The sequence below is a fragment of the Xenopus tropicalis genome, chromosome 1 (genome assembly GCF_000004195.4).
Source record: "Xenopus tropicalis strain Nigerian chromosome 1, UCB_Xtro_10.0, whole genome shotgun sequence".
Taxonomy (NCBI): Eukaryota; Metazoa; Chordata; class Amphibia; order Anura; family Pipidae; genus Xenopus; species Xenopus tropicalis.
Genome location: NC_030677.2, coordinates 90,400,605 through 90,416,886, shown reverse-complemented (window position 1 = coordinate 90,416,886; position 16,282 = coordinate 90,400,605). Strand labels below are relative to the sequence as shown.

At 41.0% G+C, this 16,282-nt stretch overlaps 1 protein-coding gene across 6 annotated transcripts in view; it reads left to right on the top strand.

The window, feature by feature from the left end:
- Positions 1-16,282, top strand: part of adgrl3 (adhesion G protein-coupled receptor L3) — a 1,193,186-nt gene that overhangs the window by 490,962 nt on the left and 685,942 nt on the right. For all 6 annotated transcript variants that reach the window (XM_031903606.1, XM_031903589.1, XM_031903595.1 and 3 more), the window contains one exon: positions 7,294-7,397. In XM_031903606.1, the coding sequence (XP_031759466.1) occupies positions 7,294-7,397 (104 nt within the window). The remainder of the gene's footprint in view (positions 1-7,293; positions 7,398-16,282) is intronic.

Genomic DNA, 16,282 nt, shown 5'->3' with positions numbered 1-16,282 from the left:
TATAAGTTTGATGCAGGATGCTGCCACTTTGCAGAGCGATTGGAAAAAATTGGAAAACTGGGCAGCAAAATGGAAAATGAGGTTCAATGTTGAAAAGTGTAAAGTTTGCACTTTGGTAGAATTAATATAAATGCAAGTTATACACTAAATGGTAGTGTGTTGGAGGGGGGGATCCTTAATTGAGAAGGATCTGGGGATTTTTGTAGCTATTGTAAGCTGTTTTATGCTACGCAGTGTCATTCAGTGGCTACTACAGCAAATAAAGTACTGTCTTGCATAAAAAAGGGCATTGACTCAAGGGATGAAAACATAATTTTGCCTCTTTATAGGTTTCTGGTAAGGCCTCACCTTGAGTGTGTAGTGCAGTTTTGGGCTCCAGTCCTTAAAGGAGAAGGAAAGGCTAATAAAGAGTTAATCTCAAGCTGCAGGCATACCTTCAGTTCTCTCAAAGCCCTTAAGTCTCCCCATATTTCTCCCGTTCAGTTGATCAGAAGACAAACAGGAAAAAAAACACTGAGCTGTGTAAAGAAAGTTCCCATAATGCCTCACTCCTGCACAGACACCCAGACCAAGTGAACATGCTCAGTTTGTAAAACTATGAGTCAGCTTCCTGCTGATTAGCTCAGATCCACATTCCTAAGGGGTGGGAGGGAGTTCTTAGCATTCTTGAGGGAGGGGGGAGCAGGAAAGAGCAGAAAGCAAAGAGCTGTGTTTCTGTGGCAGAGGAAAACAGACACAACTAACCTTTTGACAGGGAACTCAGTGCAGCGTTTCTGTGAGTGCTTATGGCTGTATTTACATAGACCTTTCTGATAAAGCTTACTTAGTTTTTACCTTTCCTTTTCCTTTAATGAGAAGGAAAGGCATTCTACTGCCAATATATTAGCCACATTAGTGCATGCTAGAATGCTATATTTATTCTGTAGAAAGCTTTACCATACCTGACTAAACAGTCCTTGAAGCTCCCTCTGTTTGTTCAAGATAGCAGCTGCCATTTTAGCTTGATCTCAGTAGCTTCTGTGTTGCAACTGTAGCTGCTCTGCTGGTAGCTCAGATTACTCAGCATTGGAAGGGGGAAAAATTCTGTTGGGAGGGGGAGCAGGTTAAGGGAGGGGGAGAGGGAAAGGGAAAGGGAGAGAGGCGCAAACTGAGCAGACTTGTGCCTTTGCCCTGCAAGAAGGAAGTCTGACACTGTAGAACATATGTACACAAAAGAAGAATAGAAATCCTGTGTTTCTTTTGATAGAGGACTCAGTGCAGCATTTCTGTGACTGCTTATGTTTGTATTTACATAGACCTTTCTGATAAAGGTAACTTAGTTTTTATCTTTCCCTCTCCTTTAAGAATGAGATCAGTGAGCTGGAGAAAGTGCAGAGACATGCAACTAAAATGTTAAAGAGGATAGAAGATTTAAACTATGAGGTTAGACTGTTATGGATAAGATTATTTTCTCTGGAAAAAGGTGCTTGCGATTACTCTTTACAAGTACATTAGAGGGAATTATAGACAGTTAGGGGATGTATATTTTTCCAGCGCACCAGAGGCCACCCCTTTAGATTAGAGGAATGGAACTTTTGGGGTACCCATTTTGAATTCACTCGAATGTGTACTTTCTGAAAATATATAGTTTTGAGGGGTCAGCAGATTTTTTTGTGGTTTTTACCCCACAAAAACACAGTAAATCTGTAGAATTTTCAGTAGCTAAAGATCTCCAGGGCAATTTGTATGCATTAACTTCCTTTTGGGGTCTCTAAACGCCAGATGCACAATGGGCATCAAACTTTTCAGCGGACCCTTGGCTTTTGTATTTTTTCTTGGTACCTAATGTTATGTTGGAGATATGATGCTTGAAAGCGGAAGCTTTAAGGCGATTTTTTTGAATTTTCATAATTTTTTATATAAACTGCTAAATTCAGGAAATCATTGCTGTTTGGTACTTAGGAGTTGAACGACATGGTTTCCCATTTCGCATTCGACAGAATGTGTACTTTTCAAAAATATATGTTTTTTTGGGGTAAACCTATTGTTCCAGGATTTTTGGCTTTACAATCTAAAGTATGCCGTATTCTGCCATAATGCTTTGAAAATTTGGTAATTTACTGCAGGGAGTTTTTGATCTATAGAAGTCAGAAATCTCCATAAAACTATATATTGGCACGTTCGGGAGACATGAATTAATATATATCATGAAAAATATAAATTTTTCTTTTTTTTTTTTTTTCTATTTCGAGCTCTATATCTTGTTCCAGAACTGTAAATACACAAAAACTCAGGCAGATTTGGAAAACTCAGGTTCTCATGAAAAAACAATATATATTTTAACTACCTAAACTTAACACCCCGCTCAGTAAATTCCCCAAAAATGAGAGGGCACTAAATGTTCCTCTTGTGTCTTTGACTCTTATCTTATTGCAACTGTATCTTTTATTTATTTGTGTTTATTGTAATTCTTTGTATTTATCTATTATCTCAATACCCCCTGTTTGTATTAATGTATTCTACTGTACAGCATTGCGTGCATAAGTAGCGCTTTATAAATAAAGATATACATACATATAAATGTGAAATTCTGCTGGCACTTAAAGGGTTAAAAGGTGTGCTCCAAAAGTAGTGTCTCTCTTCTCTTTTCTGGGAGAGAGGTGAGCCCACTGGAGCTGCAGTGTAGAAATTATCCTGCTTGAAAAAAAAGTGTGCTTGGGACCTGTTGGGAAATGTTTGCTGCACACTTACCTCTTAGCCGGAGGAATTTTTATTCACAAGAGGTGGAGGTGATAACGCAGCACTGAGTAAGCAGCACTAACCATGAGCTCCTGAATTTTCTTCAATTTATACCTTGTAATGAGCTAATTGAAAGACACAACCTGGAAACTACAGAGCAGATGAGACACAGAAGTGAACTAAACTGAAAAAAACCAAGAAAAGAAAAGAAAAATAAGAAAAAATAAGGAAAACCAAGATTAAAGGCAAAACAAGCAGATCACCTGGAAGGAAACACAGCAAACATCAGCAGCCGCACCAGTAGCCCTGACAGGATCCACAGTATTCTGAGGTAAGAATACCTGGACACAACACCAGAACCTTAGGGTATCAATAAGTTTTACAGAAATAGGAATTTGGAAAGCACTTTTAACAGGATTCTTAAAATGGAAAATTCCTGTGTAGTAAATGCCCTTCCCAAAGACCCCAGCACACAAGCCATAGGCAGCAGGGGGTCCAAAACCCTGGAGATAACATACTCAGCGGAGGAGAGAAGCAGCCAAGCAAGAAAAACCATAAAACAGGCCACCATAAAGCAAAACCTTTGCTGATTTTTCCTCTAATGAGCCGAGGACAAAAACCAACATTTTGTTCTACACCAAAACAGGATTAATACCTTTCCAAAAGGGGGGGGGGGGGCACAGAGATGGCAGGATTTTAGAAAACCACCTTCCCAACAAAGAACATTGAGGACCCCTCAAGCCAACAACATTGAGGAGATAAGGAGCCTCCTCAACACATTATGTAAGAAACTCATGGGATTAGGAATACAGAACAAACCTACAGCAACAACCAGCCAGAATCCATTTGGTCCCATGTAATTTTGCTCATTTCAAGGTATTCAAACACACTTTAAATAAAGACTATGTGGCGTAGACATACAGATCCTCCTGGAAACATGGACCTGGGCAGAGGATGAATCCTTGGTTCCCACTGGCTACAGGGAGTTTTTGGTTCCTGCTCAGAAGAATAAAAACACCAAACTGGGTCGCTGTTCAGGAGGGGTATTAGTTTGGTACAAGGAGGAGCTGCAAGAACACATAAGAGCAATGAAGAGAGTAGACAGCTATATTTGGATAAGAATAAGCATCTCATTACTACCTGTGTGCTGCCTACATCCCCCCACCGGAGTCCCCTTACTTCAGCCCAGATAGCTATGAGCAGTTAAAAAGGGAGGTTGCTCACTTCCAGGCCCTGGGGCAAGTGATCTTCTATGGGGACCTCAATGCTAGAACTGGCACAGAAAGAGATTACCTGACGTCTGAGGGAAATACTTATGTACTGGGATCTACAAATTGCTGCCAAGAATCAGTACTGACTCAGAAACAGCTATGGCAACACAGTAAACAAAATGGGGAGAAAACTGTTAAACATGTGCAGAAGCCTTGGACTTTCTATTCTTAATGGCCGCACCAAAGGAGACACACTAGGGAGCAGTGTGGTGGACTATCACAGATGTGGACCCTGCAAACATTAGCACCAACTCCAGAAACCCACCAGCAGACTATAATCAAATACTGTTATATGTTAAATGTAGCAACAAACCAACCACACAACAACACCATCCCGGCCTCTACAACCTGCCCCCAGCATTTAAATGGTCCCAGAACTCTGCCCTGAGGTACCAGGAGGCCACCTGCAGATCCCATGTCATACAACTGCTTAAAAGCTTCCAAAGCAACCCATAGTGGAGAACTCCACATGGGGTAAACCAAACAGCAAAGGACCTCAACAAAATACTACACACCATGGCAGAACAATCTAACCTGAAAAGCACCAACTGCAAGAAACAAGCCAATATAAAGTCTAATAAAGGGTTTGAAAGCGAGTGCAAGGCAATAAGGAACCATCTAAGGAAAGCCTCTAACCAAACGCACAGAGAGCCACATAACCCAGAGATAAAGGCAACCCATAACCACATACAGAATCAATACAAACGGATCCTTAGAAAGAAAAAACAAAACAATATCGCAAACTATCTCCGACAACTGGAGCATGCCCTGCAAGAGAACTCATTCTGGGAGATATTAAACCACATGGGGACCTGGCCTAAGAAAAATCCCCTCATATCATATACAAAATGGCAACATCTGGTGGAACTATTTCATGGATCTGTACAAAGAAATCCCCCCCATGTGAGCAAACCCCAGAACAAAAGAATATACAGGCAAAGCTTCATACACCCCTTTGGATGCACCAATGATATCCCAGGAAATGGCAGAGAAAATAAAAGACTTACAATGTAAAAAAGCCGCCGTTACAGATGGAATCCTGACAGATGATTAAATACGGCCCCCCAGAAACACATAGTAAGTTGGGTTGAAAAAAGACGTACGTCCATCACGTTCAACCATAATGCCTATATATAACCTGCCTAACTACTTGTTGATCCAGAGGAAGGCAAAAACCCCATCTGAAGCCTCTCTAATTTGCCGCAGAGGGGAAAAAATTCCTTCCTGACTCCAAGATGGCAATCGTACCAGTCCCTGGATCAACTTGTACTAAGAGCTATCCCCCATACCCCTGTATTCCCTCACTTGTACTGAGAGCTATCTCCCATAACCCTGTATTCCCTCACTTGCTAAGAATCCATCCAGCCCCTTCTTAAAGCTATATTATGTATCAGCCAGTAAAACCATGGGGAGGGCATGGTGCAATAGCAAAACTCTTCAACCTAGCCCTGAGTGTTGGCCACTTCCCCCACGCATGGAACCAAGGCCTCATAACCCCCATCTACAAAAGCAGGGACTGGTACGACCCAGCCAACTACAGAGGGATCTGTGTGGGCAGGACCCTGGGCAAACTGTTTAACAGTATTCTGGACAGGCGAATCCTCACCTTCCTAACCCGGCACAATGTCCTCAGCCAGAGCCAAGCAGGGTTCATGCCAAACCACCGCACCACAGACCACATTTCCAGAAGAATAACAGCAAACAAAGCCTAACACCCTCCTTCCTACTAAACAACCACGCATGTCACACTGACAGGTATAAATACCTTGGCCTAGAAATCAGCTAATCAGGAAGCTTTAAACCAGCAGTAGCTGCTCTAAAAGACAAGGTGTGCAGAGCCTTCTATGCCTTCAGGAGACACCTGTACCACCTTAAACCCCCAGTAAGAGTCTGGCTTAAAATCTTCGACAGTGTCATCGCACCAATCCTCCTCTACGGCAGCAAAGTGTGGGGTCCGATCACCTACCCAGACCGACCCAAATAGGACTCTAGCCCAACAGAAATATTCCATCTGGAATTCTGCAAGCACCTTATTTAGGTCCACAGCAGCACCCCAAACAGTCTCGGGCTGAACTGGGCAGATACCCCCTACTGTTTGCCATACAGAAGAGAACGCTTTCATACTGGGCACACCTACACAACAGCAACCCCATGACCTGCCATCATAAAGCCTTGTTGCACAATGACACCCAGAGAAAGCCTTGTGCCCTGAAACAGCTCATCAGTACCCTGCCCACCCGAGCCTCCCACCCACTAACAAAAGGCCAAGTAATACAAACAAAACCAATCTAATGAGCAATATGTCTCTGATTGGAGGGATGAGATAGCAAACTCCCAGAAGCTTACTATCTACCAATCACTAGGGAGGGAATACAGACTGTCCCCATACCTGGAAAGGCTACTGAACCCCAAACACAGACAGATCCTGAGCCAGTACAGACTGAGTGCCCACAGCCTGGAGATTGAACTGGGACGGCACTGACAGACCTACAGGCCCAGGGAGAGCAGGCTGTGCCAGCTATGTGACCAGAAGGCAGTAGAGGATGAGGCCCACTTCCTGTTACACTGCCCCAAATACTCAGCACTGTGAGATACCTACTACCAGAGACTCTCCCATCACATCCCAGACTTCACCTCTATAGAAGAAGAGAGAAAACTCTGCATCCTACTGGGAGAAGAGGCACTGACAGTAGCAATGGCACCACAACACTTAACAGACTGTCATAGACTGAGAGAGACAGGACTTTCCCCTGTCCCCATATAGAGTACTGACCCCATAATCTCACCCCTTAAACCCTCCCCAATCTCCATATACTGACCCCCTAACCACACCCTCTATCTCTTTTGGCAATGCTAAATGTATTTGGTCCTGCCAATAAAGCTCAATTGATTTGATTGCCTAGTAGCAAGGACCAGCTACTATCTGCTGCCCTAAAGGCTTGGGACTGAGGTGCTGCAGCTACTGATAGAGCACAGGGATTCTGTAAAGGACTGTGAGTGTATCCTGCATTTAATTATATTTGTTTAACCTGCCCAAGTGGGACTGTATGTGTCCTCTCAGATGGACAGTTTCTTTTTCGGCAAGACTGCTACTTATTTGTTATACTGGGATATCAGCTGTATGAACTTTCTGCCAAAAATGCTGTGTTAAAAAAATTCACACACCAGATCTTAGTTTAAAACCCTGTGTACCTGCCTCTTTTTTTGAGGGTTTTGACTTTTTCACCCTTTTAATTTTGTAGGAGCTATATGTGTAATGTTCTCATTCTTTGAACCATATCACTCAATCTGTTTCTTACTATAGGTGTAGCAACATTCATTTGTATCACTCCTGAAGGTATATGGAATCCACATGGCCCTGACCTTAGCAACTGCTCATCTCCATGGATCAGTCACATTGGACAGAAGGTTAGTACTGCTGAATTAATGCTATTGTATAATATCATTTACAAATCTATTTACAATAGACACTTAAATACACAAAAGCATATGCAATAGACACCAAATGCCCCACACCCGCCAATCACTTTTTTTCATAATGTTAACCACAACAACAGGGGAAACCGGGAAGCTGAAGCTACTCCTTGTTTGGTCCTTGCAAGCTACATATTGAGATCACTGGTATACAATCCTGCTCCCTTGACCCTTTGTTGTTATGTTTTGATAGGAGGGGTACATTATGCAGGGGGATCATCTTTGCCTTGGTAAAAGATTTCTTTTTCACTCCAAGATGGCAACTGGACCAATCCCTGGTTCAACTTTGTTTAAGAGCTATTTACAATAACCCTGTATTTTTTTCACTTGCTAAAAAGCCACCAAGCCCTTCCATCAAGCTCACAGACCTGCCCATTCAACCAACTTCACTACCCTCCCTATAAATACCCCATTTCAAATATAAAAGAAGGAAAGGTACAGTCACTGGGGGGTGCCAAAATGTTAGGCGCCCCCCTGTGTTTGTAATAGCTTAATTGAAACCCCAGGCTGGTGGTCCTGTTAGGAGAAAAATGCACCAGCCCAGGGTAGCTGCAAGACAGCAACCCTCTTCCTTCTTCTGTCTTCACACATGTGCAGTAAAGTGAAAAGCCGAACTCTAAAAAGAAAGCACTTTCAGCCTACTGCGCATGCACCGGCCCTGGGATTAGGAAGAGTAAACATAGATAGAAGAGGATTGGGGGGAGAGGATGCGCTAAAGGTTCTGCACGTCTAACCCTCACTGCTCTGTATGGGAGCAAAATTCCAATGCGGCCGCCCTAGGCCCGGGCCTTTGTGGCCTGCCACCCTGGCCAGCTGTTCTTCATAACTGAGACTTACATTTCCTTTACCATCTTAAATGCCCTTTTTAAGACCCTTTCTAACTCAATTATATCTTTTTTGAACACCAGAGAGCAAAAATGCATAGCATATTCTAGGTGCTTTGTAACAGGAAGACCTATCCTTTTGTTTGTGAATACCCTTTTTAACACAGCTCAAAACCTTGTTTGTCCTTGCTGCTGCTAGCATTGCTTGCTACCAACCAAGTTTATCATCTACAAGTACCCTAAGACTTTTCATATTTACTAACAGCAGTTTCTGCCCCCTTTAACTTGTAGTTTTTCAATGCATTACTCTTTATTCCTATTAACCTTTTTAGTTTCAAGATAAGCCACTTTGGGGGGGGGGCTTAACCCTTTAAGTGCCACAAAACGTAGAATCTCTGTTCTGCGGATAAAAGTACTGAAGTGCCACAGATTGTAGATGGATTTGGATGCATCTGCATGCCACAAGTTTGCTAAATGTGCATATTGGGCATCAAACTGTTCAGTGGACCCTGGCTTTCATATTTAGAATGTTTTATATAGATACATTATGAAATATGGGGTATATAATGGGGTAAAATGCTTTATATAGATTTTCAGAAATTTCATAAAAACTGTTACATTTAACATAGCTTTGTAGTTTGGTAGGTTGCAGTAGAAAGATGGTTATATGATATAGAGTATATAATGGGGTAAAATGCAAGCTTTGTGACCATTTTTAGAAATTCTGTAACAACCGTTATGTTTAGCATAGCTTTGTTGTTTGGTAGTTTGCAGCAGAAAGATGTCTTTACCCAATTTTATGGTTTTCTAGGTTCTACATACTGTTAGGGGGTCTTATGACACATAATACACATACTGGGTGCATTATATTTTCAGTGTCAAACGTGAAAATTCATATGCACTATTTCCATTTGGGAATCTCTATACAACATAGTTTGGTAAATCAATGCATACTGGACATCAAACTGTTAAGTAGGCCCGTGGCATTCATATTTAGAATGTTTTATGTTGGTAAGTTACGAAATGTGGTTTATAGAATGCGGTAAAATACAAGCTTTGAGACAATTTTCAGAAATTGCTACATTTAGCTTAGCTTTGCTGTTTGGTGCTTTGCCAAACAAATACACGTTCTGCCGAATGCAAAATAGGTAAATATGTATTTTCTGAAAATATTAGGTTTTTTTTACCTCGCTCTCTTGTATCACATATATTTACACTACCAAAAATTGCCTAATTTATATGCCATGAAATATGTATGCACCAACTTTATTATGGGGTCTCTAAATGGCAGATACTTTGGTGATCCTATGTACAATCAGCATCAAACTGTCTAGTGGACCCTTGGCTTTCATATTTAGGATGTTTTTTTTTGGTACCTTATGCTAATGTGGAAGGTGCTTGAAAATAGAAGCTTTGAGGTACCTAATGCTATGTGGGAGATAAGTTGCTGCAAAGTGGATGCTTTGAGGGGATTTTTGGAAATGTCATCAAAATTGCCGACTTTAGAAAAGCTTTGCGGCTTGGTACTTTGGAGTAGAAAAACATGGGTACCCATTTTAGATTGTGAATGTGTACTTTCCAAAAATATATGACTTTCTGGGGTGAGTGTACTTTATACTAGCTTTATTCCACATATAATGATGTAAATGTGTTGATTTTGCAGGTGCTGAAATAACAGAAATTTGATGTTTTTTTTCATTTTTAGACATTTACAAGCCTATATCTTGTTACAGAATTTGAATTACACAAAAATTCTACAATATTTTGAAAGCTTAGGTTGTCCTAAAAAAAAACAGTATATTGTTTTCCTGGGTAAACTAAAAGTTCCCCCGATGAAAGGCCCCTAAAGTGAAAAATGTTCAAAATTCTTGCAATACAAGTTCCGCTTTAACCAAAACAGCTGGCAGTAAAAGGGTTAAACCACAAAAAAAGTAAGCAAATTCTCATTGGAAAGTTGCTAGTAATTATGTCTTTTGGGCAAAAAGGGTGGTCTTTTAGTACTTCTGTTTTGCCCTTTCTACCTACCTGATACAAAGCACTTGCTTTTTGCATTTTTATACATTAACCCTATTATATGCACTAGCTGAAAGAAATATAGAAACAAAATGCTTTTTTGTAAACAGAAACTTATGTATATTTTTGTACGAAGGAAGACAAGTTGGTGAAACAGTGTGTATTACAGATAAATTTGTATCGCATCTCATATCTCGTTTTTCGCATCTCATACCTTGGAACAGAAGGTGGCAAAGTGCAGTTTAATTAAAAAAGTGTTTTGTAATAAAACTGTTAACTTGATACATTTTTTAAAAATCAGATTAGATCAGTCAGTTGTTATACTGAGTTATCCTTAAACGTTTCACTGCCAGCCGTTTTTTCCCAAAAGTAAAAATCTACTGCCAAGCCATTTTTAAATATTTTGCGCTCATTACATTTGCTTAGGTTTTTTAAGAAAACCTGCATGAAATAAAGCATATTATATATCGTTTTTTCTGGAACAGATTGGACTTGACCCCTGCAACAAAATTGTGCTTTTTCTGGAGATTTACCAAAATTTTTGAGTGAATTTTTTTTTTAAAAGCCCCAATTCTGCTGAATCCAACAATACCGAATATGTATTGGTAACCCACTTTTCTTGTCCAGAAGACACCCCAATAATAAAACAGCATTTTGTGCGTCAAAACAAAATAGAGGAACAGAGCTTCCATTTGAAAAAAGACCAGAGTCCATCAAGTTCAACCCATCCAAGTAAACCCAGCACACACAACCCACACCCACCAATCCATACACATACACAAACCACACATACAACCACCAACACTAACTGTAGATATTAGTATCACAATAGCCTTGGCTATTCTGATTGTTCAAGAACTCATCCAGGCCCCTCTTAAAGGCATTAACAGAATCTGCCATTACCACATCTCTAGGGCATTCCACAACCACACTGCCCTCATCGTGAAAAACCACCTACGCTGCTTCAAATGGAAGCTCTGTTCCTCTAATCTTAAAGGGGTGACCTCTGGTGCGTTGATTGTTTTTATGGGAAAAAAGAACATTCTGCCTATAATCCCCTCTAATGTACTTGTACAGAGTAATCATGTCCCCTCGCAAGTGCCTCTTTTCCAGAGAAAACAACCCCAACCTCGACAGTCTAACCTCATAGTTTAAATCTTCCATCCCCTTAACCAGTTTAGTTGCACGTCTCTGCACTCTCTCCAGCTCATTAATATCCTTCTTAAGGACTGGAGCCCAAAACTGCACTGCATACTCAAGGTGAGGCCTTACCAGGGACCTATAAAGAGGCAAAATTATGTTTTCATCCCTTGAGTCAATGCCCTTTTTTATACAAGACAGCACTTTATTTGCTTTAGTAGCCACAGAATGACACTGCCTGGAATTAGACAACTTGTTATCAACAAAAACCCCTAAATCCTTCTCCATTAAGAAAACCCCCAACACACTACCATTCAGTAGATAGTTCGCGTTTATATTATTTCTACCAAAATGCATAACTTTGCACTTATCAACATTGAACCTCATTTTCCAGTTTGCTGCCCAGTTTTCCAATTTTGTCAAATCGCTCTGCAAAGCGGCAACATCCTGCATTGAACTTATAGTTTTGCATAATTTTGAGTCATCAGCAAAAATAGAAACAGTACTGTCTATGCCCACCTCCAGGTCATTAATAAACAAGTTAAAAAGCAAAGGACCAAGGACTGACCCCTGCGGTACTCCACTAACCACACTGGTCCAATTAGAAAATGTTCCATTTACCACCACTCTTTGTAATCTATCCTTCAACCAGTTCTCTATCCAATTACAAATATTATGTTCTAGGCCAATATTCCTTAATTTGATCATTAACCTTCTGTGAGGTACTGTATCAAACGCTTTAGCAAAGTCCAAGTAGATGACACAACTGCCATTCCAGCATCGAGGTTCCTACTCACCTCCTCATAAAAGGCGACTAAATTAGTCTGGCAAGATCTGTTACGCATAAAACCATGCTGGCACAAACTAATAGTATTGTGAACTGCAATGTATTCAAGTACCCTATCCCGTATTACCCCTTCCAAAAGTTTTCCTACTACTGATGTCAGACTAACAGGCCTATAGTTTTCAGGCTGAGAACGGGATCCCTTTTTAAATAACGGCACCACATTAGCAATCCGCCAGTCTCTCGGCACCATGCCAGACCTCAACGAATCCTGAAAAATTAAGTGAAGAGGCTTGACAATCACAGCGCTCAGCTCATTTAATACCCTGGGATGAATCCCATCCGGTCCTGGACCTTTGTTTACCTTTACATGTTCAAGTCTCTTTTGAATTTCCTCCCGAGTGACCCATGCGTCAGTAGCTAAATTACTAGAACTGGGCATATTAAAAGGGAAGCCTTCATTAGCTGGCTCCTCAGATGTATAGACAGATGAAAAATAAGAGTTCAAAATTTCTGCTTTTTCCCTGTTCTCATCAACCAACTTACCCCCCCCCCCCCCCCCGTGATAATAAGGTTCCCACCCCTTCTTGCTTCATTTTTTTACTATTCACATAATTAAAAAATTATTTTGGATTCTTTTTGCTCCTAGCTGCAATATCCCTTTCCATCTCTATTTTAGCTTGCCTGATAGCTTTTTTGCATGTTTTATTTGCTTCCTTGTACCTGATAAAAGTTTCTGCTGTCCCAGCTAACTTAAATGCTTTAAAAGCACGTTTTTTCTTACCAACCTCGACACTAACACTTTTATTCAGCCATAAAGGTTTTGCTTTGCGATGCCTCTCCTTGCTTACAAGGGGAATATACTGTTGTGTATACCTGCAAAGCAATGTTTTAAAGATGTTCCATTTTCCTTCTGTGTCTAACCCCATGAAAAGCATTTCCCAGTTGGCACATTGCGAGATGCCCTTATACTGGCAAAGTCTGCACATCAAAAATTGAGCGTTTTAGTTACTCCCTTATAGCGCTGTCTCTGCAGCATTATCTCAAAGGAGACCATGTTGTGATCACTGTTCCCCAAATGCTCACCCACACAAATGTTAAAGATGAGTTCATTATTATTAGATATCACCAAGTCCAAAATAGAGTCATTCCTAGTAGGTTCTTGAACCGCCTGAAATAAAAAGTTGTCATTTAGCATATTTACAAACCTACTAGCTTTTTCTGACTTAGCTACCCCATTACTCCAGTCAATGTCCGGATAATTAAAGTCCCCCATAATAACAACTTGACCCAGTTTTGAAGCCTCTTCCATTTGCAACAATAGCTGGGCCTCATCCCCCTCATCTATACGGGGTGGTTTATAGCATACACCAATGATCATTTTCTTTGTGACCTTCAGCCCTACTGAAATTTCTACCCAAAGAGATTCAACGTTTTCATTGGTAATGTCTTTATTACATGGCTTTAAATCTGACTTTACATAAAGACAAACCCCTCCACCCTTTTTAATCTCTCTGTCCCTCCTAAAAAGTGTATAACCATTTATAAGTGTATAACCTAAAAAGTGTATAACCAAATATTAGACTGTTTTCCTTGTAACAGAAGCACCTTATCTGATAAACTATATGCCCCCCTCACTCCTCCCCCACAACCCTTTGCTAGTCCCCCTGACCCATCTACCCTAACTTTCCTATAGAACTCTAGCTCACCCACCCCCCCCCTTGTCTAGTTTAAACACTCTTCCAACCTCTTAACCATTCTCTCCCCTAGCACAGCAGACCCCCTTCCATTGAGGTGCAATCCGTCACGGCTGTATAGATTGTACCCCAAGGAAAAGTCAGCCCAGTGCTCTAGGAACCCAAACCCTTCCTTCCTACACCAAGGCTTTAGCCACGCATTTAGCTCCCTAAGCTCCCGCTGTCTCCCTAAACTTGCACGTGGCACCGGCAAAATTTCCAAAAAAATTACATTGGAGGACCTTTGCTTAATCTTAGAGCCTAGATCCCTGAACTCACTCTTTAAGGTCCCCCACCTACCGTTCATTTTGTCGTTAGTACCGATATGTACCAAGACAGCCGGGTCATGCCCAGCCCCTCCCAATAATGTGTCAACCCGATCAACCACATGCCGAACCCTGGCATCAGGATGACAGCAGACTGTCTGGTTGAAGCGATCCGCTTGACAGATTACCCTGTCACCTAGCTCTGCTCTCCTCCCCACCACTACTAGAGAAACTGGTCTCCCGGCTGTTAGAGAGATCAGCCTCATCTAGAACCGCCAAGTCCAGAGTTCACACTCCCATCTTCTTCACACAATCTGGCAAATCTGTTGGGATGTGCAAACCCTGGAGCAGCCTCCCTTTTCCTTTTCCCCACACTAGATTTTCTAACTGTCACCCAGCTTACTGCACTATCATCCTTTCGTTGCTCCCCTCCCCCATACTATCTGACCCCGCTATCTCTTGTTCAGTTAGCAAGAGACTTCTCTCAAGATTGTCAATTGAACGCAGTGTTGCAACTTGTTCCTCTAGTGCTCTAACGCGAGCCTCTAAAGTGGCAATTCGCTCACATCCACAACAGAGGTATGCACTTTGGAACTGATGTTCCACAACTACATACATGTGGCAGGCTGTGCACTGTGTCAGACCTTCAATGTTGCTGCCACTCATTCTCTCAGTTACAGGAACAGTTAAACAGAAATAGGTGAAAGGACTTGTAGTAAATACAAACTTGGTACCCTGTTTTTAACTCCCTTACTGTTTAACTCCTGAGTTTATTACAGAGCACCCACTAACTCCTGAGTTTATAACTCCACTTACAGAGCCCCCACTTAAAGAGCAAACACTTACAGAGCACCTACCACCAGAGCAAGCTCCACTGGAGTGCCAGTGGTTCTATTTATACAGTCTGTAAAGGTCAACTAATCAAACCCCACCCACCTCAAACTGAGGGTAATTACAAAGGAATGTAACTTCTGGCAAACCTGCTGTAAGCCTTAAAGTTTAACCAAACTTTGTAAATTAGCACCAAAAACAACAATTTCTTTTGAAAAAAAATTAAACCCAACAGTTAAACACAATGTTTTTGATAAAAGTTAATAAAGAATACTTATCCCTTTTTTGTTGAATTGAAAAGCAAGTTGATTCAACTAGCCACCAGCCTGTTAGTAAGCAGTGAGGCTGTGGAATGGTCTTCCTAGTAATGTTGTAATGGCAGATTCTGTTAAGAGGGGCCTGGATGAGTTCTTGAACAAGCATAGTATCCAAGGCTATTGTGATACTAATATCTACAGTTACTATTAATGTTTGTATATATAGTTTATGTATGCGAGTGTATGGATTGGTAAGTATAGGATATGTGTGCTGAGTTTACTTGGAAGGGTTGAACTTGATGGACTCTGGTTTTTTCAACCGTATGTAACGAAGAAAAGGCCATCTCTATTTTAACATGGCATATCTTATGACAGAAATGGAATACCCACATAATTCAGACATTTTTAGAAACTGCACACATCTAGATTTTTAGTTGTGGTGTATTTTTTGTTGTAAATATAGTTCCTGTCATACAGATATCATAAAAGCAGATACCATATTTTTAAGTTTTTTTTTCTGAATCACATTCGCAAAGTCCAAAGTAAATTTGACAATAAAACACCAATGAAAATTTTTAAATGAAGGCAGGATATAAAAGAACAAGTTATCCCGAGTAAAACAATATGCCACATGCATGGGGGCATCTAAAGACATGGCCTCCAAACAGCCTAAAACATGTAAAATACCCCCACAATAAACCCCTAGAGAAACTAAGAGGAAAGTGGGAGGCAGATCTGGGTATTCTAAACGATGATGGCTGGGAAGAAACGTTGGAATCTCTCTTACGGCATCACTCAATTACAGGGACAGGATGGTACAACTATACTTTGGTCATAGAGCGTACTATACCCCATCCAAACTGAATCAAATTTTTCCAGAAGCATCAGCAGAGTGTCGTAGATGCCTTGCAGAAAATGCCACACTAATACATATGGTATGGCAATGCTCGGCCCTGGGTAAATATTGG